The sequence below is a fragment of the Gadus chalcogrammus genome, chromosome 20, assembly GCF_026213295.1.
Source record: "Gadus chalcogrammus isolate NIFS_2021 chromosome 20, NIFS_Gcha_1.0, whole genome shotgun sequence".
In the NCBI taxonomy this organism is placed as follows: domain Eukaryota; kingdom Metazoa; phylum Chordata; class Actinopteri; order Gadiformes; family Gadidae; genus Gadus; species Gadus chalcogrammus.
The window spans coordinates 1247149-1268784 of record NC_079431.1 but is presented as its reverse complement, the minus strand read 5'-3'; the positions used below and the strand labels follow the sequence as shown (position 1 = coordinate 1268784).

The 21636-nt window shown below is 52.9% G+C and overlaps 1 protein-coding gene across 1 annotated transcript in view; it reads left to right on the top strand.

The window, feature by feature from the left end:
- LOC130373084 (FERM, ARHGEF and pleckstrin domain-containing protein 1-like) overlaps nucleotides 1–21636 on the top strand; it is a 66357-nt gene that overhangs the window by 36767 nt on the left and 7954 nt on the right. The window contains exons 5-19 of the mRNA XM_056579322.1: nucleotides 214–292; nucleotides 1068–1165; nucleotides 4022–4136; nucleotides 5922–6069; nucleotides 6421–6516; nucleotides 6630–6793; nucleotides 7163–7231; nucleotides 8028–8103; nucleotides 9035–9272; nucleotides 13270–13472; nucleotides 14340–14429; nucleotides 18047–18180; nucleotides 19193–19274; nucleotides 19747–19984; nucleotides 21107–21237. Coding sequence (XP_056435297.1) covers nucleotides 214–292; nucleotides 1068–1165; nucleotides 4022–4136; nucleotides 5922–6069; nucleotides 6421–6516; nucleotides 6630–6793; nucleotides 7163–7231; nucleotides 8028–8103; nucleotides 9035–9272; nucleotides 13270–13472; nucleotides 14340–14429; nucleotides 18047–18180; nucleotides 19193–19274; nucleotides 19747–19984; nucleotides 21107–21237 — 1961 coding nt within the window. The remainder of the gene's footprint in view (nucleotides 1–213; nucleotides 293–1067; nucleotides 1166–4021; nucleotides 4137–5921; nucleotides 6070–6420; nucleotides 6517–6629; nucleotides 6794–7162; nucleotides 7232–8027; nucleotides 8104–9034; nucleotides 9273–13269; nucleotides 13473–14339; nucleotides 14430–18046; nucleotides 18181–19192; nucleotides 19275–19746; nucleotides 19985–21106; nucleotides 21238–21636) is intronic.

The window sequence follows — 21636 nt, the reverse complement described above, 5'->3', positions numbered from 1 at the left end:
ACTGAACACTACATACACTTTATGAAGAGTATTTTTATCTGTATGAATAATTGTGTTTGCCAGTTTTTTTTGGTGTACAATGGAACATGTCCCTCTAAGTAAACCAATGTTTGATGGAAGGGACTGCTGAAGAAGTGTGGTGAATTGAACCTGTGTTTAGCATTGTTCTTTGTATCGTTGTTCCTAATGTGTTCTTATCATGGGCCCGGTCAGGACCCAAACACACGGTGCTGCGCTTCGTGGTCAAGTTCTACCCCCCGGACCCCGCCCAGCTACTGGAGGAACTGACCCGGTGAGACAGAACTGGCCTGGGGTTTACTCGCTCTCTCACACACTCTCACTCAATCACACTCCCTCCCGCGCTCTGTGTGTGTGTGTGTGTGTGTGTGTGTGTGTGTGTGTGTGTGTGTGTGTGTGTGTGTGTGTGTGAGATGCGTTCAGTCAATACGTGTATGGACATCACCAGCGGTATTGTAGAGGTTTGTGTCAGTTGCCTCTGCCAGGGGACATGGAGGTGAGGCGGCTGAATGCTGACGTCAATAACGCAGATGTAAAATGTGCTAACAGAATTACTTTCGAACAATGTCTTTATTGCTCCCAAGGTGTTTATTTTCCCCAATAATAACCATGTCAACTGGTTTTGAACACGTTTCGCCAGACTCAGTCTCGACTCTAAGAGGTTTTTTACGGCACCTGCAAAGAGATTCGATGTTCATATAAAACTCCTTCAGCAAAATGACTTTTGACACTTTATGACATGAGGAGTCACACAGCCTTCTCCTTGTCAACGAGTCCCCTCACTTCTCCCCTTGCAGAGCGCATCTCTTTCAGTCATTGCTTTGTTTAAAACGTGTTCCCTGTCGCCTTCGGTTGATTCCTTGTGTTTTAAACATGTTCCCCGTCTCCTCCAGTTGACTCCTTGTGTTTTAACGTGTCCCGGTCTCCTCCAGTTGTCTCCTTGTGTTTTAACGTGTCCCCGTCTCCTCCAGTTGATTCCTTGTGTTTTAACGTGTCCCCGTCTCCTCCAGTTGACTCCTTGTGTTTTAACGTGTCCCCGTCTTCTCCAGGTACCTCTTCGCCCTCCAGCTGAAGCAGGACCTCTCCGCCGGACGCCTGACCTGCAACGATAGTAGCTCCGCCCTCATGGTCTCCCACGTTGTCCAATGTGAGTGTGGCAAACCTGTCGTATATAATGTGTAAAATCCTCATCCTTCCTCCTGAGTTCTGCTTGTTTATTAAGAGTCGTGGTTGTGAATCTGGCGGGAGCCATGACCTGGTGTTTGTGAGGCCCAGCCGGAAGGAACTAGCATGTAGTTCCTCTAACAGCCTATAGGTGGTTCCCTAGAGACTAGCATGTAGTTCCTCTAACAGCCTATAGGTGGTTCCCTAGAGACTAGCATGTAGTTCCTCTAACAGCCTATAGGTGTTTCCCTAGAGACTAGCATGTAGTTCCTCTAACAGCCTGTAGGTGGTTCCCTAGAGACTAGCATGCAGTTCCTCTAACAGCCTGTTGGTGGTTCCCTAGAGACTAGTATGTAGTTCCTCTAACAGCCTATAGGTGGTTCCCTAGAGACTAGTAGGTAGTTCCTCTAACAGCCTATAGGTGGTTCCCTAGAGACTAGCATGTAGTTCCTCTAACAACCTGTAGGTGGTTCCCTAGAGACTAGCATGCAGTTCCTCTAGCAGCCTATAGGTGGTTCCCTAGAGACTAGCATGTAGTTCCTCTAACAGCCTGTAGGTGGTTCACGGTAGATGCTAGAATGTAGTTATTTGATAGACCTGTAGTTGGATCAATGTAGAGAGTTGCATCAGTATAGTATGGAAATCATCTCCATACTATGTATTCGAGAGGTCCTGTTGGACAGTTTATGTCATTAAAAAGTAATTAAGTATTGACTATGAATTAGTCTTAGCCATGCGAGGCGGCAATTCATTTCCCGCCCTCTACGTGCCAAATATTGATCGTTGCTGCTGGTTGCAAAAAAGGTTCCAAGACCAAAAGCATCCTCCACAGGAGGCAAATCTACACCCTCAGAAGGGTGGTGTGTAAACCAATAGGTGAAGTCACCATGCTACGTCTACGATTTGTACCGTCGATGTGGTAAATACAATCTGTGCACCTTCTAAAGTGATGTTATATCAGATGATGTAGATAAACCCATCACCTCAACGGTAAAATCCACTAACAGTCATTTGTGGTTTGCGGTCATTTTTCAAATGATATTATTATAGTAACAGCCCAAACAATGAGCTCATCTAATTATAGTTCTCCGTTACATTAGCGCCCCCCTATAACACACAACCCTGAACACAGAGGGGGAAGATACTCAACAGGCAACGCAGAACTGTCATGTTTATCATGCCGAGCATGTCCTCAAACCAGGACCCAAACGCAGGAAACCACACGGATCCCTGTGTTGCTATGGATACCGTTCAGGTAGATTCCCTACTCTGAGCGTCTCCCCGGACGAGACACGGTGACCCTCCAGGAAACAGACGCAGCCTTTCCTCAGCTTACGCTCATCAGCACTTTATCTGATGGCAAAGACGGCGTTCAAACCCGCTGATTAAAGACAGTGCCTTGCTCATGGGAATACCGGAGAGCTTTTATTAATGTTCTATATTTCTAAAAGCCATGAATATGCAACAACTCACCCGCCGGTGGTATTTCATCTTAAATTAATTGTTTGTTTGAACGGTTTTTCCAGCATTTACCCAGCGTACATAATTCAGGATATTCCCTAAAGGGGGGCGGATCGTGGCTGGGGGTGTCTCCCGGAGCGTGTAGACGTAGCGCTCTCTGTTTAACGCGGCGTTTAGGGAAACGCTGCAGCAGGCGTTGTCCCGCGGGTCTCCAGCTCCTCTGAGCTCACGGGCCGCCTGCCATCCATCATAGCCGCTCCGATCCCATGGTATTGATTACTGGTTAGTTATGGTCTTGTTAACGTGTCGTACAGGTTACTTAGTGTGGACTGGTGAGTAATCAGCTATGAGGCATCCACAGTATACATATATAGCTGTATACTGCTAAGGTCAGGCTAAATCTGTACATAGTAAATGGACTGCATTTATATTTAGTCCCTTGTAACCAGTGGCCACTCAAAGCTCTTTACAATATTGCCTCACATTCACCCATTCATGCGCACATTCACACACCGACGGCGATGTCCACGCAGGGCGACGGCCATTATCGGGAGCAGTGAGGGAGAGGCGTCTCGCTCAGGGACACCGCGACACTCAGATAGGGGATCGAACTAGCAACCTTCCGGTTACCAGCCAGCCCGCTCTACCCCCTGAGCAACATGCCGCCCCACAGTCTACTGTATCCGGTGTTCCTTTGCAACCAGCAGGATTTAAACCCAGGCCCGGGTGAGGAATAACTGAGGAACAATCCTCTAGCATCGAGCTAACATGGAACCTCCTGGCTAGGGTTCTAGGGAGTTAGTAGAGGAGGTCGATGTGTCGACCTCACTGCCCCACTTGCTCCTCCCCAGGGGGTCTGGGGAGGATAAAACTGCTGCTGCAAGGAACGGCAGCGCTAACTTTTCTTATTACTGCCTTATTATTCTGAGGCCAGAGAGGCCCCGTCTACGATGCAGCTTTAGCCGACAACGGCCATTAATCGTTGTTTAACATGGAACGTCTTCTTCTTCTTCTTCTTCTTCTTCTTCTTCTTCTTCTTCTTCTTCTTCTTCTTCTTCTTCTTCTTCTTCTTCTTCTTCTTCTTCTTCTCTTCTTCTTCTTCTTCTTCTTCTTCTTCTTCTTCTTCTTCTTCTTCTTCTTCTTCTTCTTCTTCTTCTTCTTCTTCTTCTTCTTCTTCTTCTTCTTCTTCTTCTTCTTCTTCTTCTTCTTCTTCTTCTTCTTCTTCTTCTTCTTCTTCTTCTTCTTCTTCTTCTCCCTCTTCTTCTTCTCCCTCTTCTTCTTCTTCTTCTTCTCCACTTCTACTCCTTCTTCTTCTCTTTTTTTCTACTTCTACTCCATCTTCTTCTTCTTCTTCTTCTTCTTCCTCTTCCTCTTCCAGCGGAGATCGGGGACTTCGAGGGCAGCCAGAGCCGGTCCCACCTCCTCAACAACAACTACATTCCAGACCAGATGGCCCTGATGGACCGCATCATGGAGTTCCACTCCAAGAACACGTGGGTTCCTCATCTCCCAGAACGTAACGGATCTCCTGCTCGTTCCTGGCAGCAGACCCAGGAGGTCCCATCAGTCTAGGATTCATGAATGTATTCCTGTTATTCCAGAGCTCCGTGCCCGGAATACGCCGGCCTAGATCTCACCGCTGTGTCCTGGAATGAAACACTCTGGCGGTTTACTGGAGATATTAAATCAGAGGTCACACTCAGGAACTTGACCTGCCCATTACCGTTTTATTTATACTTTTCTTTTTCACCGAGTGATTCAAAGCATTGTTAATCACGCTCAGAAAGGCCAAGTTATTATATTTTCGTCGGTCCGCCGTTTGACCTTTTAACCAAAGTTTTATTCATGGTGTCATTTCACCATAAAGTTGCTAAGTGCCTCTCGACGCTTTAATCCAAAGCGAGCGGCGGTGGGTTCAGACCGGACCCCCGAGGCAGCAGCAGCAGCCAGGCTTCAGTACTCCCCGCCCGCCGCCCTTCAGCGCCGCCTGGGCCCGGTCACCGGCCCTTTGTGGGAGAACCGGTTTGTCCGTCCCCGGGACGCTCCCCTGGAGAGAGAGAGAGGGGGGGACGGGGCGGCCGCCGGAGGTTATTGGAGAGCTGCGGGTCTCCTTCACTCTCCTCTGGCGATGCAGCATGCCGCTGAGCGTTCGCCAGAACACAGCCCCCCTTCCCTCCCTAAGCTCCCCCCCCTGCGGCGCCGTGCGACCGCCTGCCCAACCCAGTCAGCTGACACGCACAAGCACGCCTCCATTAGGTCTAAGTGCCCTCTTTCGCTTGTCTTTTTTTGTGTTGCTTTCAGTTACTGCAAATAAGATAAGGGCTTGCGTGGTTCTGGTGGCGCGCTGCCACGCAGAGAGTTAAAGCGCTGATTAAGTACCCGACGCTCGGGAAACACTGAGGCCTCGGCTCTGATTAGAAGTAGGACGTCTGTTAGCGTTCTGTCTCGGTCCCTTCTCCTCCTCTCCGACTGTCTCTCTGTCTCTGTCTGTGTCGCTGTCTGTCTGTCTGTCTGTCTGTCTGTCTGTCTGTCTGTCTGTCTGTCTGTCTGTCTGTCTGTCTGTCTGTCTGTCTGTCTGTCTGTCTCTCTCTTTCTGTCTTCCATCTGTCGCTCTCTGTCTCTCTCTCTGACGAGCACAGGACCCCCCCCCACACCTCAATTAGTGAAACTCTGTTGGGTGATTTTGTGGGATTTAAGACATTTGGACGAATTACCGAAAGCGTAATCCGTGCTCCCAGTTTTCATTTGCTGTGTCTGAACGAGCATAAACCCCGTTCGGATTCCATATTTAAATTCTGTTTTGTCAGTCATGTCTTAATCCTCCACTATTGCCTTAATTATTTTAGAAAGAAAAAGAAGGAAACAACGTTCATCTAGTTGTTATCGGTACAGCTGCCATCCCGGTCTGAAAGGGCTCCACAGGGCCCACATTATAAGACCCCCTAAAAGACCCCCCTGAAGACTCCCTAAACCCGGGCCGTCTAAAGGCGCAGGGAAATGTCCCTCCTTTGGGATCTCTCTCCCAGTAGGCTGTGGGATCCCTCTCCCAGTAGGCTGTGGGATGCCTCTCCCAGTAGGCCGTGGGATCCCTCTCCCAGTAGGCTGTGATCCCTCTCCCAGTAGGCTGTGATCCCTCTCCCAGTAGGCTGTGATCCCTCTGTACCAGGGGAGGTCTCGGACTGCACTCTGTGCCGACTGGGTCTATGATGGCGGCAGAAACGTCGGGTCTGAGTTACTAGAAAGCAGCAGATGAGTAACGGCTCCATGTGCCTTGCTAGTGGGCAGACGCCGGCGGAGTCGGACTACCAGCTGCTGGAGGTGGCGCGCCGGCTGGAGATGTACGGCGTCCGACAGCACCCTGCCAAGGACCGGGAGGGCACCCAGCTGAGCCTGGCCGCGTCCCACACGGGGGTGTTGGTCTTTCAGGTGAGCTCCGGCCTGAGGGGGCGGGACTAAGGCCTGTCACTCAGACATCACCTGTGGTCTACATGTGTTGGGGCTCTCAGTGGTGCCCTCTGTTTATTCATTCAGCACTAAAACACTATTACCCAGCGTGCCTTGGGGTACACGGTCGTGATGTGCCTTGCTCAAAGGAGGCCTGGTGGTAGACTGCAGATACTGGGATTCAAACCCTGAGCCGTGCTGTAGTGAGTCAAACACGAGGCCAACTGGCTCCCCCGTATGGCTAAACTGCCAAAGTGTTTCACTATCAAATGTGCAGCATAACCTCGTCCGTCTGTTTATTTAGTAATTCATTCTGATTGCCTCTTCGTACAGGGACACACGCGGATCAACGCCTTCAACTGGTCCAAAGTACGCAAGCTGAGCTTCAAGAGGAAACGCTTCCTCATCAAGCTGAGAGCCGACCTGAACGTAAGTCTTCCCTCACATTCCCTCGAAGGACGCAACCTCTGAACGCAGACTCCAGCGGGGTCGGCGCTGTTGTCACGTCTACTAACCGTGCCGTCCTGGTCACCCCGCCCCAGAGTTCGTACCAGGACACCCTGGAGTTCCTCATGGGGAGCCGGGACTGCTGCAAGGTGTTCTGGAAGATCTGCGTGGAGTACCACGCCTTCTTCCGTCTCTTCGAGGAGCCCAAGCCCAAACCCAAGCCCGTCCTCTTCACTCGCGGCTCCTCCTTCAGATTCAGGTACCAGGGGCGGCATGGGGCTCAGGAGCTCAAGGTTGCTCGTTCGATCTCCTCCTCCTGCTGAGTGTTGAGGTGTCCCTGAGCGAGCCACCTCACCCTGACTGCTGCTGACGAGCTGGCTGTCGCCCTGCGTGGCTGACACCGCCGTCGGTGTGTGAATGTGGGCATGAATGGGTGAATGTTCGGCAGTATTGTAAAGTGCTTTGAGTGGCCACTGGTGAGAAATGCGCTGTCTAAATGCAGTCATTTTACCATTCACCGCCCACTCTCTGCTCCGCCTTCTCCTGTGCAGCGCGTGACGTAGCGCCGTGGTATCTCCCTCTAACTCTGCGTCCGTCGCACCGTGTGTCGTGTGTGTTCTCTCCGCAGCGGGCGCACGCAGAAGCAGGTTATCGACTACGTGAAGGAGTCGGAGTTTAAGAAGATCCCGTTTGAAAGGTGAAAGCTCGTCGCCGTGGAGTCGTTCTTAGTGGTTGTTCAGACGTCTGTCTGAACAGCCACTAGAAACAACTCCGTGAGTGACAAGATGATGATGATGGGAGTTGTTGCGAGATAATCCCTTGTTCCTACACACTTCTTGACAGCAAAGTATCAGATGTAATGGAGCATGATCATGAGGGGGACTCACAGACAGCGTTTACCAAGACTCTCAGACGGGCCCATACACGTTAAGGACCTTTATAGTCCCGACGTAGACGCAAACATCTCAGGATACACAGAAACCCAAACCGAAGAGGGGCTCTCACCGTCTCAATTGTTTAGGTGTGGATAGTGATAAGGGAACGAAAGGGGAGCCATACAGAAGGTTCTCACTGTCTAAACTGGGGGCCTCTGTAATGGACAAAACACATCTCATTTACATTTCGGGAATTTAGCAGATATTCTTATACAAAGCGACTTACACTAAGAACATTTGTCAGAAGAAATATAAACAACAATATATCTCTGTCGGTACAGTAAGAATGTTCATAGAACCAAGGGCCAAGCACTAACAATCACTAGGTTAACCCATTCCCTGTATACAACAAATATAGCTACCATAAGACGCTACACAATGCTACAGAGTACTGTTTCTAAGTGCAAGGACATACAAAGTACTGTTTTTAAGTGCAAGGACATACAAGCATATTGAATGAATTATATATCGAAAAGAAGGTTGTATTGTTGGTGACAGAACTGTTAGCCTAGCAGGAGTGCGGCGCTCTCTGACCGCCCTGTCGTCTCCCCCCTCCAGGAAACACAGCCGGGTCCAACATGTCTGCCGGCTGTCCCCCGTGCCTTCGCCGCGGAGGCAGGAGGTGCCCTCAGAGGTCTGTCCGTTTGTTGTTTTAACCTCCTGGCTCAGGCTAGCTGTCGTAGCTCAGACTAGCCGTGCTGTCTCGGGCTAGCCGTGCTATCTTAGGCTAGCCGTGCTATCTTAGGCTAGCCGTGCTATCTCAGGCTAGCCGTGCTAGCCCAGGCTAGCCTAGGCTAGCCGTGCTAGCCCAGGCTAGCCATGGCAGCTCACGCTAGCCATGCCGTTTCAGGCATGCTGGCTCGCGCTAGCCGCGCTGGCTCGCTATCTTAGGCTAGCTGTGCAGGCTCAGGCTACCTGTGCTATCGTAGGCTAGCCGTGCTAGCTCAGGTTAGCAGTTCATCACCTCACTTCACTGTCTCATCCTGACGGGTCAAAGTCGTAGCATTGCTAGGCAATTTCCAATCGACACTTCAACGATTAGTTTAGTAATTAGTAATTAGGAGAACAAGTTATGCATAGGTCATTGAAGTGTTGTGTCTTGTATCTGTTCTCTACTCTCTTGGTTCTCCTGCTTCGCTCACCAGTGTAATACAGATTATTGTTCATACTGAGAGAGAGGTCTTGGCTGTCTTTATTATTTATTAGATCTATAAGTCTTTCTATGCACTGTTCAGGCCACTTTGGCGGCTGTAACATGAATGTCCCTTCAGGGATTAATAAGAGTTATATATCTCTGTCACTCTGTTATCTCTCTCTCTCTCTCTCTCTCTCTCTCTCTCTCTCTCTCTGTCTCTGTCTCTGTCTCTGTCTCTTCTTCTTCTTCTTCTTCTTCTTCTTCTTCTTCTTCTTCTTCTTCTTCTTCTTCTTCTTCTTCTTCTTCTTCTTCTTCTTCTTCTTCTTCTTCTTCTTCTTCTTCTCCTCCTACTCCTCCTCCTCCTCCCTCCTCCTCCTCCTCCTCCTCCTCCTCTCCTCCTCCTCCTCCTCCTCCTCCTCCCTCTCCGTAGCAGAGAGGCGCCCCCTGTGGCAGAGTGGACTCCCCGCCCCAGCGCCACTGGAAGGAATCAGCGCTGGTGACCGCAGAAGACCCCACCCCCTCCTCCCCCCGGACGCGGGCCAGCCCCGCAGTGAGCCTGAGGAACGGCCGCGAGGACCCCCGGACCACGCCCCCCCCCGGAGGGGCCCGCCCCCAGCCGGAGGAGCCCAGCAGGCCCCGCCCCCACCACCCGGATCCTCTGAACACAGGTCCGGCCTCTCGCTCTCCCCCGGCTAGCGGCTTCTCTTCCCACGCGTACGTCAGCTGTAGCGACCTCGAGGGGGAGTACGTCTCTGTGGGCGTGGGGCGGGGGGCCGGGGGGGGCGGGGCCCAGACTCGGGGAGGGATGGGGGGCGGGAGTGAGTCCTACCCCCCTCTGCAGGAGGACGTCCTGGGTCGGAGGAGACACAGGGAGGCCCCCGCGCCGGCTCCGGCCCTGCCCCGTCCGGCCGGCGGGGAGGTGAGCGAGGCGGCCCGGCTGCTGTACCAGAGGGGCGACCAGCAGGGGGCACTCTACCCCCCCGCCGTGGGGGACGGGACGGGGGGCGCCCGACGCCCGTGGAGCCCCCTGGTCGCCCAGCAGATCACGGGCTCCGCCCACGCCGCCGTTGGCCCCGCCCATCGAACCGGCGCCGAGCACAACGGCTACGGCGAGGACGGGCGCCACGGCGTCGACGACCACCTTAGCTACGACCCCCCGTCTCTCGGAGGGCTCCTCCCCCCCGGGCGCATCCCCTACCCGCAGTCGCCGCGGCGACGGCCCCACCGCTCCCCCGCGGACCCCTCGCCCGTCTCGGCCCCGCCCCCCTCGCCGGCGCCCGCCCTGTCCCGGGTCGAGCGCATGGCCGCCCTGGAGCGGCGCATGCTGTCGGACGGCGAGGGGGCGGGGCCAGGTGCGGGCCATGCCCCCGGCGCCATGCGTAGCCGCGGCGGCCTCGGTCCGCCGGCCGCGGGGCGCGTCAACGGCTGCTTCACGCCCAGCGGCTCGGAGTCCAGCGAGGGGGACTCGGACATGGAGGCGGACCCCGGCGGCCGCGGCGGAGGCTACGTGCTAACGGGCGGTAGCGCGGTGGAGGGCGGTGCTAGCGGGCCGCTCCGCTCCCGCCTCCTCCCCAGGACCCCGTACTCTCTGGGCAGCCTCGAGCTGGACGAGGGGGCCGGCGTGGACGAGAGCCACGCCTTCACCGACGAGGACACAGGGCGGGTGTTCAGCTGCTAGGCTAACGGGCTAGTGGCTAACGGCCTAGCGGCTAACGGGCTGGCGGCTAACGTGCTAGCGGCTAACGGGCTAGCGGCTAACGGGGTTTAGCGGCTTACGGATTAGCGGCTTACGGATTAGCGGCTAACAGTTTAGCGGCTAACGGGTTAGCGGCTCCCAGAGGATTCCGTCGTCCTCAGGTCACACCTGGGCCTGCGGCCTATTTTTAGAGTGGATGGTGACGGCCGATTAGAGTGGAGGGGTTCTCCAGCATCTGGGGACCTCTGTGGACCTTTTCCAACCATTGTGTTCCGAGGGTTTAGCCACTGGTTGTCATCACGGGGTAATGGAAGCACTGCGTAGCAGACGCACCCCCAGGAGTCTGCCCTCCAAAGCGGCGTTGCCCTTTCTAAATGGCAACACACACACACGCACACGCACACACGCACATAAACACACTTACACACTTACGCACTTACACACATAAACACACTTAGCTTTTTGCTCATCATTTTTGGTGCCAACAGGTTTTACTGCAGTACATATAAAGATGATGACAATGGTCCCCAACGCTACGATAACCTCATATTATAACCTTGGAGAGTGTAGCCGCGGAATATGTCACCGTTATTCTATTATACTATTCTATGTTTTTTTTTATAATTTGAGCCACTTTAATGATTGGCTGCAGCTGGATGGTTTCAAATGCCTTTCCTTGTGTCTTCTGTCAGGGAACGATGGTTTCTAGCTGTTTACCCTCTGGTGGATGACATTGCAGATTAAGCTTGTCAAAGAGGGGGGAACTATCGTGTAGAGCTAGTGTGTAGAGCTAGCATGTAGAGCTAGCTCAGTCCTTCATTAATGTGATTTGAGCTTCATGTTTATGCCGTGAGGCATCGATGGAGCTGATTACTTTGACTTTGACTTCATACCGTCTGTCTTGACTTGACGTGGATTAGATTATCAGTAGCGGTTATGTTTACAGTCAGCTCTGTGACTAAGACCGACTCGGAAGCGTAATAGGATGAATGAACGCCAACAATGTCCTGGTTGATATGATGCATATAGAGAATGTGGTTTGTTTGCTTTAGCCCGGGTGAACTATTCATTTCAACAAAGCCCTGCACTTATTTTCTACCCTGAGTAAATCATTTTCCTCACCCTCTTCTCATTTCTGTTTATCCATTCAACAGCTCGACATACTGCTCCGTTTGCTTATCTCTGTTTCCCTCTGTGTCTCTGTCTCTGTTCCTCTGTTTCTCTTTCTCTCTGTCTCTCTTTCTGTGTCTCTCTCATTGTCTAATCCATGTACCATTCTGTCTGCATGTTTCTCCTGTCTGCCGGCTCAGACCTGTGTGTCCACCTGTAGTGGTGCATGATGGTCATTACCTTTCCATACAGTAAACAATGCAACACAACACATACTTGTTGCATGTCTTCTTATTCACTGCAACAAGTCAGCTGACGGTTGTGTTGGGACCCAGGCCACATGGATGAGATGAAAATCAAGGTGTGTGTGTGTGTGTGTGTGTGTGTGTGTGTGTGTGTGTGTGTGTGTGTGTGTGTGTGTGTGTGTGTGTGTGTGTGTGTGTGTGTGTGTGTGTGTGTGTGTGTGTGTGTGTGTGTCAGACATGGTTAAGATCCTGTTCAGTCTTTCCTCAGTTGTGATGCTGGCTCCACGTTGGGATGAAGATGAGATTCTTAATATAGAAAATAATATGAATCTCTGGTCCTAAATGGAAACATAATTTGTAATGAGGGGATATTATAATCAAGACTGCTTTGTAAACCGGCTCCTTCCATCAACCAATGGGCGACTCAATCGTTTCCTATGTGCTCGACCTATTAACCCAGGCGTAGTCCGTAACATAATGACACTAAATAGTTGAGCTTGGTGTTATATTTAGACTTTTTGTTACAAGGCATGCTAATTATTGAGACGTGCAAGACTCGTCTTCCGAACTACTCCCTTTAGTCTCTCGTCCGCTGTCTCTCTCCGTCTCGCCCGCTCCCTCACCCTCTCTCGCCATACTTATAAACCACTCTATTTAATGGTGCCTTTCATTGATTCCCTCTGAGATTCCCCACTTCCTACCTCCACATTGTGTACGGCTGCATCTGAGAATAAGTTCAGGCTCTTCTTCCCCAAGTACCGCCCCGGTTGATTGTGTAAGGGGGGCAACTGCTCTGCTGTGTGTGTTCGACGGGCGGGATCTCTTCCTATCCCCCTCCCATAACGTGTGTTCATCCCTTCAGTGTTATCTGTGTTTAGTGTGTGTAGCTCGTAGCTCCGCTCGCTCCCCTCCTCGCGCTGTTGGCGCCCCGCCAGTTCAGCGATGTCGTGACGAGAAAACCCCGCACCAGATTTATCCCCTCTCCGTTGTCCTAGCGTGTGGTGGCCCATTAAACGAGGTCTGTGTGTGTGTGTGTGTGTGTGTGTGTGTGTGTGTGTGTGTAATCTCTGCTCTGTTTATGCCATTCGTACCCGGGGAAAAACCCAGCAGACTGTGGTGTGTGGCGAGGTGGCTGCGGTGGTAAGGCCCGAGCAGTGTGAGTAAGCCTAGTGGTAGATGGAAGTAGCAGCTGTAGTGGATCGTCCGTAGGATAAAGAGTGTCCAGACGGGAGACCCCTTACCCCAACAGACAACCAAGAACGGTCTGGACTCTTTGCAAAAGGATGTGCGGCGATGCTTTGACCCCTACACCCACCAGCCCTCAATCCCCTGGCTGGCCCAAGCCTTGACTGTTCCCCTCTGTTGCCCCGAGCCACCCAGTGGTCCGAAGACCGTACGGCTTCGGGGGGGACGAACAACCCGAGAACGCGAACACACGGACGGTTCCAAAAACCCAAAGCCAACCTGTGGAATGTTGTCCCTCTCTCTGACACCGTAGCTCTTTGTCCGCGGTAGAGTTCTGCTGGGGGGCGCATGGCTCCTTCTGTCTTTCTCTGTGAGCTGTCGACCTTTGCTCTGTCTCACTGCGCCCCTCCGTGTTCTCCCTCTCCTCAGGTGGGGGGGTCGTGTCCGGCGGCCCCCACCCGGCGGCGTCCCCGGGCGCCCCCCGCCCCCACGCGCTCCTCAACGGCCAGAAGCAGTCCCTGGACCTCTGCGGCCTCAGCCCCGACGGGCGCCAGCCCTCGCCCCTCACCAGCCCGCTGCTCTACGACGCTGGCTGCGTGCGCACGGACGACGAAGACGAGGTCCGCAGGAAGGTGGGTGGGGGGGGTCCCTCAGATCAGACTGCTGGCTCAGCAGCTAAAGTCTGATCATCATCTAACGTCTGATTCGTTATCTAACGTCTGATTCGTTATCTCAAGGCTGATTCGTTATCTAAAGTAATGTATCAAGTTGGATTCATAATCCAAAGTCTGATTCATAATCTATGTATGACTTAGTATCCAAAGTCTGATTCGGATCTAAAGTATGATTTATAAATTTGGATTCATGATCTCAAATCTGATTCATTACGTCAAGTTTGATTCGTTATCTTAAGACTGAATGAGTATCTAAGGTCTGCTAGCAGGCTAGCTGAAATCACGGAGAAGGAGCTTTTCACTTACCTCGCTTCGTATTAGTTTTGTCCAATCATGTTGCTTGAGGCGGGATCTGTAAGCGGGTGATTTGCTGACTGCAAACACGGAACAACCTTGGTACACCTTTCCCGGTGGGAGGACAAGTTATAGCGCTGGCTGTCAGGACACCACTGTCCTTAGAAGTGTAACCACTCAGCAGCTGTAGGAACACACGTATTAAAACATCTTCTGAAGGTTTCATCCACAAACGAATAATGAAGATCATTCTTCTAATCCCTGCTGCCCGGGACGCTGTGTTCCAGCGGTTATGGGGATTTGTTTCCTCCTTTTGTCTTCTGCTCGTTCTTCAGCGCTAGACCTTTTAAAAATAGCCCAGGACTTACCTCAGAATACCTGCCCTACATAGCGGCCCCATGGGGCCCGGGGCCCCAGTACTGTCTCCTTAACCCCCCCAGAAGAGGGATGGGCGGGGGGCGGGGGGCCGGCGGGTAGGACGTCCAGGAGGGTCCCGGCTCAGCCTCTCCTCTCCTCTCTCCCGCCATGCAGAGGTTCCCCAACGACCGCGCCTACTTCATCGCCAAGGAGCTGCTGACCACAGAGAGAACCTACCTGAAGGACCTGGAGGTGGTCAGCGTGGTGAGAGACACACAGACACACACAGACACACAACGCACCACAACAACACAACACAACACACAGAGAGGACCTACCTGAAGGACCTGGAGGTGGTCAGCGTGGTGAGAGACACACAGACACACACAGACACACACAGACACACAACAACACAACACAACACAACACACAGAGAGAACCTACCTGAAGGACCTGGAGGTGGTGAGCGTGGTGAGACGCACACAGACACACACAGACACACAACAACACACCACAACACAACACAACACACACCAACACAACACAACACACAGCGAGGACCTACCTGAAGGACCTGGAGGTGGTGGGCGTGGTGAGACACACACAGACACACAACAACACAACACACACCAACACAACACAACACACAGAGAGAACCTACCTGAAGGACCTGGAGGTGGTCAGCGTGGTGAGAGACACACACAGACACACACAGACACACAACAACACAACACACACCAACACAACACAACACACAGAGAGGACCTACCTGAAGGACCTGGAGGTGGTGAGCTTGGTGAGAGACACACACACACACACGTATGCACACACAGACACAGTCACACAAACCAGCACAGACAGACAGACAGACAGATGCACACAGACAGACTGACACTGACACACACACACACAGAGACACATACACACACGCACGCACACACGCACGCGCGCATGCACACACCTATCCATACATACACCTGCACACACAGTGGTCTCCTGCCTGTGATGTCCTCTCTGCGTCGTCCCCTCTCAGTCTGAAGCCTGTTAGCTCCGCCGCTGGCAGGGGGGGGGGGGGGGTCCACCAGGGGGGAACCAAGGACAGGAGGCAGCGCAGGGCGAGCCCCCACACACGGGACTCTCTCTGTACACGTCTGCTGCTTTAAACGGCACCGACGCGTTCAGGCTTTGCGTTGTTTTTTCCTCGTGCGCCCCGGAAATCTGCTGTTTGCAAACACGTCGCGGTGGTCCCGTTAATGAGGAGGTGGAGGAGGAGGAGGAGGAGGAGGTGGAGGAGGAGGAGGTGGAGGAAGAGGGAAGAGGGAGGAGGGAGGAGGAGGAGGAGGAGGAGGAGGAGGAGGGTGGAGGAGGAGGAGGAGGGGGAGGAGGAGGAGGAGGAGGAGGGAGGAAGAGGAGGGGGAGGAGGAGGAGGGAGGAAGAGGAGGGGGAGGAGGAGGAGGAGGAGGCGGCCGTGTTCCAGTCAGCTCCTCTCTGAGGGATCTGATGACGCACTGTGAGTCAGTCCCCAGCAGACGCTGCTCCTCTGTGGATCAGGAGGTGGGGGGGGGGGGGACTAGCTGGCTGTGGATGAGGGCCTGCTGTACCCCTCTCTCTCCAGGGGGGGCTGCAGCCTCTGCTGCTCTTGATGTACAGAGAGGAGCTTCTCACACACATTGTAAATATTTGGTTTGGCCGCACTCCCGACCCGGCCTGGTTTGGCCTTGGTGTGTGTGCACAGCTCTCTCTCTCTCTCTCTCTCTCTCTCTCTCTCTCTCTCTCTCTCTCTCTGTCTCTCTCTGTCTCTCTCTGTCTCTCTCTCTCTCTCTCTCTCGCATTCTCTCTCTCGCTCTCTCGCTCTCTAGCTCTGTCTCTCTCTGTCTCTTTAGCTCTGTGTCTCTCTGTCTCTTTAGCTCTGTGTCTCTCTCTCTCTCTCTCTCTCTCTCTCTCTCTCTCTCTCTCTCTCTCTCTCTCTCTCTCTAGCTCTCTCTCTCTCTAGCTCTGTCTCTCTCTCTCTCTCTCTCTCTCTCTCTCTCTCTCTCTCTCTCTCTCTCTCTCTCTCTCTCTCTCTTTAGCTCTGTCTCTCTCTCTCTCTCTCTCTCTCTTTAGCTCTGTCTCTCTCTCTCTCTCTCTCTCTTTAGCTCTGTCTCTCTCTCTCTGTCTCCCCCCCCCCCTGTATTTTCCATTCTGTTTCCTCCTCTCAACCGCTGCCTTTTTCCTAAGAAGGGTGAGCTCATCCTCATGAGGAACAGCTGTTTGCCTTCTGGCCCTCCTCTCAAGCGTAACCAACCACCAGCACCAGTAGCACCACCACCAACACCAACAGCACCTCCACCACCACCACCACACCATCCAGCACCTCCACCTCCACCACCACCACCACCACCACCACACCATCAAGCACCACCACCAGCACCACCACCACCACCAACAGCACCTCCACCACCACCACCACCACCACCACCACCACCACCACCACCAACAGCACCTCCACCACCACCACACCATCCAGCACCACCACCTCCACCACCACCACCACCACCAGAACCACCACACCATCCAGCACCACCACCACCACCCCCCCCCCCCCCCCCCTTCATTCACCCCTCCATCCGTCCCTTCATTCACCCCTCCATCTGTCCATTCATTCACCCCCTCATCCGTCCATCCATTCACCCCTCCATCCGTCCCTTCATTCACCCCTCCATCCGTCCCTTCATTCACCCCTCCATCCTTCCCTTCATTCACCCCTCCATCCGTCCATTCATTCACCCCTCCATCCGTCCCTTCATTCACCCCCTCATCCGTCCATTCATTCACCCCTCCATCCGTCCCTTCATTCACCCCTCCATCCGTCCCCTGGCAGCTCAGGGGGGTTCTATGGCTCGAGCCGTTGTAAGACGAATGTTCCAACAGGGACGACACTACAGAGTAGGGTTAGCTAACCCTAACCCTACTCTGTAGTGTTAGGGTTAGCTAACCCTAACACTACAGAGTAGGGTTAGCTAACCCTAACCCTAACACTACAGAGTAGGGTTAGCTAACCCTAACCCTAACACTACAGAGTAGGGTTAGCTAACCCTACTCTGTAGTGTTAGTGTTAGGGTTAGCTAACCCTAACCCTAACACTACAGAGTAGGGTTAGCTAACCCTAACCCTAACACTACAGAGTAGGGTTAGCTAACCCTAACCCTAACACTACAGAGTAGGGTTAGCTAACCCTAACCCTAACACTACAGAGTAGGGTTAGCTAACCCTAACCCTAACACTACAGAGTAGGGTTAGCTAACCCTAACCCTAACACTACAGAGTAGGGTTAGCTAACCCTAACCCTAACACTACAGAGTAGGGTTAGCTAACCCTAACCCTAACACTACAGAGTGGGTTAGCTAACCCTAACCCTAACACTACAGAGTAGGGTTAGCTAACCCTAACCCTAACACTACAGAGTGGGCCGGCCCCACTCGTTTTTCTCTTCTAGTTTCAATGATAGGTGGGTGGGTGTTGTTGAGCCGACAGCGTGTGGATGCTGGGGACCAGCTCCTCGTTTGACTCCACACGACTTCATTTGCTCACATCCGTTTTGGTTTGATACCTCTGCAGCTGCTCTCTCACTCTCTGCCTCAGAGCGGCTTCATTATGCCATCACGCTAACCGTTGTGGACCCAGAAGTGCTCTCTGGTCCCTGGAGATCTGCCTCGAGTCCTGGGGAGTCTCTGAGCTTCCCACTCAGCTGCATGAATCACTGTGTTCTCTGTCAGAGCGGAGACACTAAAGAACCTTTGGAATGAATGCCTGAACATGTATAAGCTTTAATTGTGTCTGTGTGTGTCTGTGTGTGTCTGTGTGTCCCTCTGTGTGTGTGTGTGTGTGTGTCCCTGTGTCAGTCCTTCCAGGCGGCGGTGGCGGTGGACGAGGCCGCCCCGGAGCCCCTCAGGACCTCCCTGTTCTCCAACTTCGAGCCGCTCTACAAGTTCCACAGCAGCTTCCTCCGCGACCTGGAGCAGAGGGTGGCTCTCTGGTGGGTGTCCTCCTCCTCCTCCTCCTCCTCCTCCTCCACCCTCCTCCTCCTCCTCCTCCACCCTCCTCCTCCTCCTCCTCCACCCTCCTCCTCCAACCTCCTCCTCCTCTTCCTCCACCCTCCTCCTCCTCCTCCTCTTCCTCCTCCTCCTCTTCCTCCAACCTCCTCCACCCTCCTCCTCCTCCACCCTCCTCCTCCACCCTCCTCCTCCTCCTCCTCCTCCACCCTCCTCCTCCAACCTCCTCCTCCCCCTTCTCCTCCTCCTCTTCCTCCAACCTCCTCCACCCTCCTCCTCCTCTTCTTCCAACCTCCTCCTCTTCCTCCAACCTCCTCCTCCTCTTCCTCCAACCTCCTCCTCCTCCACCCTACTCCTCCTCTTTCTTCAACCTCCTCCTCCTCCTCTTCCTCCAACCTCCTCCTCCTCCTCCACCCTCCTCCTCCTCTTCCTCCAACCTCCACCTCCTCCACCCTCCTCCTCTTTCTTCAACCTCCTCCTCCTCTTCCTCCAACCTCCACCTCCTCCACCCTCCTCCTCTTTCTTCAACCTCCTCCTCCTCTTCCTCCAACCTCCTCCTCCTCCTCCTCCTCAGATAGTACAGCCTTAAATCATCAAATGCTTTTTACACTCTGCCACATTGAGGCCTCGTGAGTGAGCTGGACGTTGCAGTCAGACATGACCATATTCAGAGGGTTCTATTGCTGAATCTCTGTTGGTTTTGCGTGTCAACCTATTATATCCTTTTGCTAATGAGGGCCATTCAGACTGAAACGTAACACAGTAGCTCTTACCACCGAAACCACACTCAAGTGCTCCATCTAGTGTTGGATCGGTGAAGCATCACGAATACACATTCCAAGTCATTAGCATGTTTCCTGTGTAGCACCATGAGGTCCAGACACATCAATGTGTTTAACACGCTTCCTCCCTCGGACACACGGAGGCTCGTCTGTCCGACGGTTGCGTTGAGGATGCAGAATAACAGCTGTTCTATTTCCGCTGGTCGTTTTACAGGGAGGGCCGGTCCAACGCCCACATCAAAGGAGAGCACCAGCACATCGGAGACGTCATGCTGAAGAACATCCAGGGGCTAAAGGTGAAACCTCTGAGATGTTTCACTGCTCACTTATAGAGCAGATGTTTGGAACCAAAATGACCTGCCCGTGATGTCAGGTAGAGTTTATTAAATAGCAGTAGTAGGGGACGGTGAAGGACTTCAACAGACAGGTTGTGGACGTTAGGGATCGAACCCAGTGCCTTTCTTTGGTAGGGAGACCAACACCCTTGCCACTGGACTATTTATTTTCTTTCACCTTTATTTATCTTTGAAGTCTCATTGAGGAGAGCCTGGAAACTATCCCACCAATGTCTTTATATCCATGACGTGACGTTCAGTCCCCATCTGCAGACTAGATATGTGCACCGTTAAGCCCTGCAAATAACTCTGTCTCTGTCTCTGTCTCTGTCTCTGTCTCTGTCTCTCTCTCTTTCCGTCTCTCTGTCTCTGTCTCTGTCTCTGTCTCTGTCTCTGTCTCCCTCTCTCTCCCTCTCTCCCCCCCTCCTTCCAGCCCTTGACAGCTAACCTCCAGCGCCAGGCGGAGGCCCTGGTGGATCTGGACCAGGCGTGCCGGGCCTCCCGTCGGCTGCAGGACGTGTGCCGGGACTTTGAGCTGCAGAAGGTGTGCTACGTCCCCCTCAACGTGTTCCTGCTGCGCCCGCTGCACCGCCTCACGCACTACAAGCAGATCCTGGAGCGCTTCTGCAAGCACTACCCGCCCACGCACGGGGACTTCAGGGACTGCCGAGGTAGGGGGGGGGGGCTTCAAAGTAAGAGCGTGGTTCACAGTCAGACAAACGGCATGGCTCCAGTGCATCAAAGCGTTTGTAAATAGAAGAAGTCACTGTTGGGGTTTAAACCATAAGAGGTACATGAAAAGATAAGGATAGTTACTTCAGCCTTGCTCCCCCAAACAAACAACAGGTTATGTAAGAAGTAAAGTACAAGCGTTAAATGTTCTACTGAGAGAAGAATGACAGGGGAATGGACCCTGTTTATATCGTGCTCCTCTAAACCGTGACCACTCCAACCGCTTGAGTCATAAACCGCGCACATTCACCCATTCATACACCGAGGTGTTTTCATTCATTCACCCATTCATACAGAGGTGGTGTCATTCATTCACCCATTCATACACAGAGGTGGTGTCATTCATCCACAGGGTTGGTGTCATTCATTCACCCATTCATACACAGAGGTGTTGTCATTCATTCACCCATTCATACACCGGGGTGGTGTCATTCATTCACCCATTCATACACAGAGGTGTTGTCATTCATTCACCCATTCACGAGCTGAGGTGGTGTTAGCCAACTGCTTCATGATTCATACCGACGAGCAAACCACTACTCGACCCTTATTGTGCGGCCACCGGGTCACTGGTACAACAGGTCGTCTGAGTGAACACTGTGTGTGGGAGCCGAGGCACAAAAGGTCAAATTGGGGACGCAAACATTTTCAGAGCTAGAGATGGAGTCCAGAGCCACCAGAGTATTTTGGTATATGTTCAGAGTTCACCTGGACTCTGCAGAGCCACCCCTACACCCCTGCACCCCTCATACGCACTTCCTTTAGGTTGTACCTCCTGGAACTTAAGAATAGTACTTAGCAATGTGTAGCATCTTATCCTAGCTTCCTTGTTGTGTTCGGGGAATGGGTTAACCTAGTGATGGTTAGTGCTCGGCACTTGGTTCTATGAACATCCTCCCTGTACCGACAGAGATATATTGTTGTTTCTCCTTCTTCTGACAAATGTACTTGTTGTAAGTCTCTATGGATAAAAGCGTCTGCTAAACACCCCGAATGTAAACGTCTATGGTACTGTTCAACGTGACTTCATGTGCGTGTCTGTTGTCTTGGTCGGTGTGAAGCGGCTCTCGCGGACGTGACGGAGGTGGTGGAGCAGCTAAGGGGCAGCATGCTGAAGATGGAGAACTTCCAGAAGCTCCTGGAGCTCAAGAAGGACCTCATCGGCATCGACAACCTGGTCATCCCTGGACGGGTGGGTGGAGGAGAGGCCATTTACTCCACCTAACGCCCTTATTAGGCCGTATCCACATGCTCAGAGAGCACCGTCACGCTCGGCTGTCTCCTAGTGTTCTGTGAGAGAGAGCAGCTGTACGACGTTAGGACTATTATCCCAGGGTCATCTGGTCAGGCTACAGCCCTCCATCTGCTATGAGTGAGTGAAACGCTCTGTGAGAATACCTGCTACAGCCGACTGCCCCGGCCCCTGTATGAGACCACTTCCATTTGTTCTGCTCCCGGCTCACTTCTGTCCATTAAGGGCATCTCTCTCCTGATTGGTCCGGGGAACACATCTTGCCTGTCAATCTAAGGTGTGAGAACCCAATTTCCCAAAGGCGGAGAAACGTAGAGAGGGAGGGGACGTTGGTGCGGG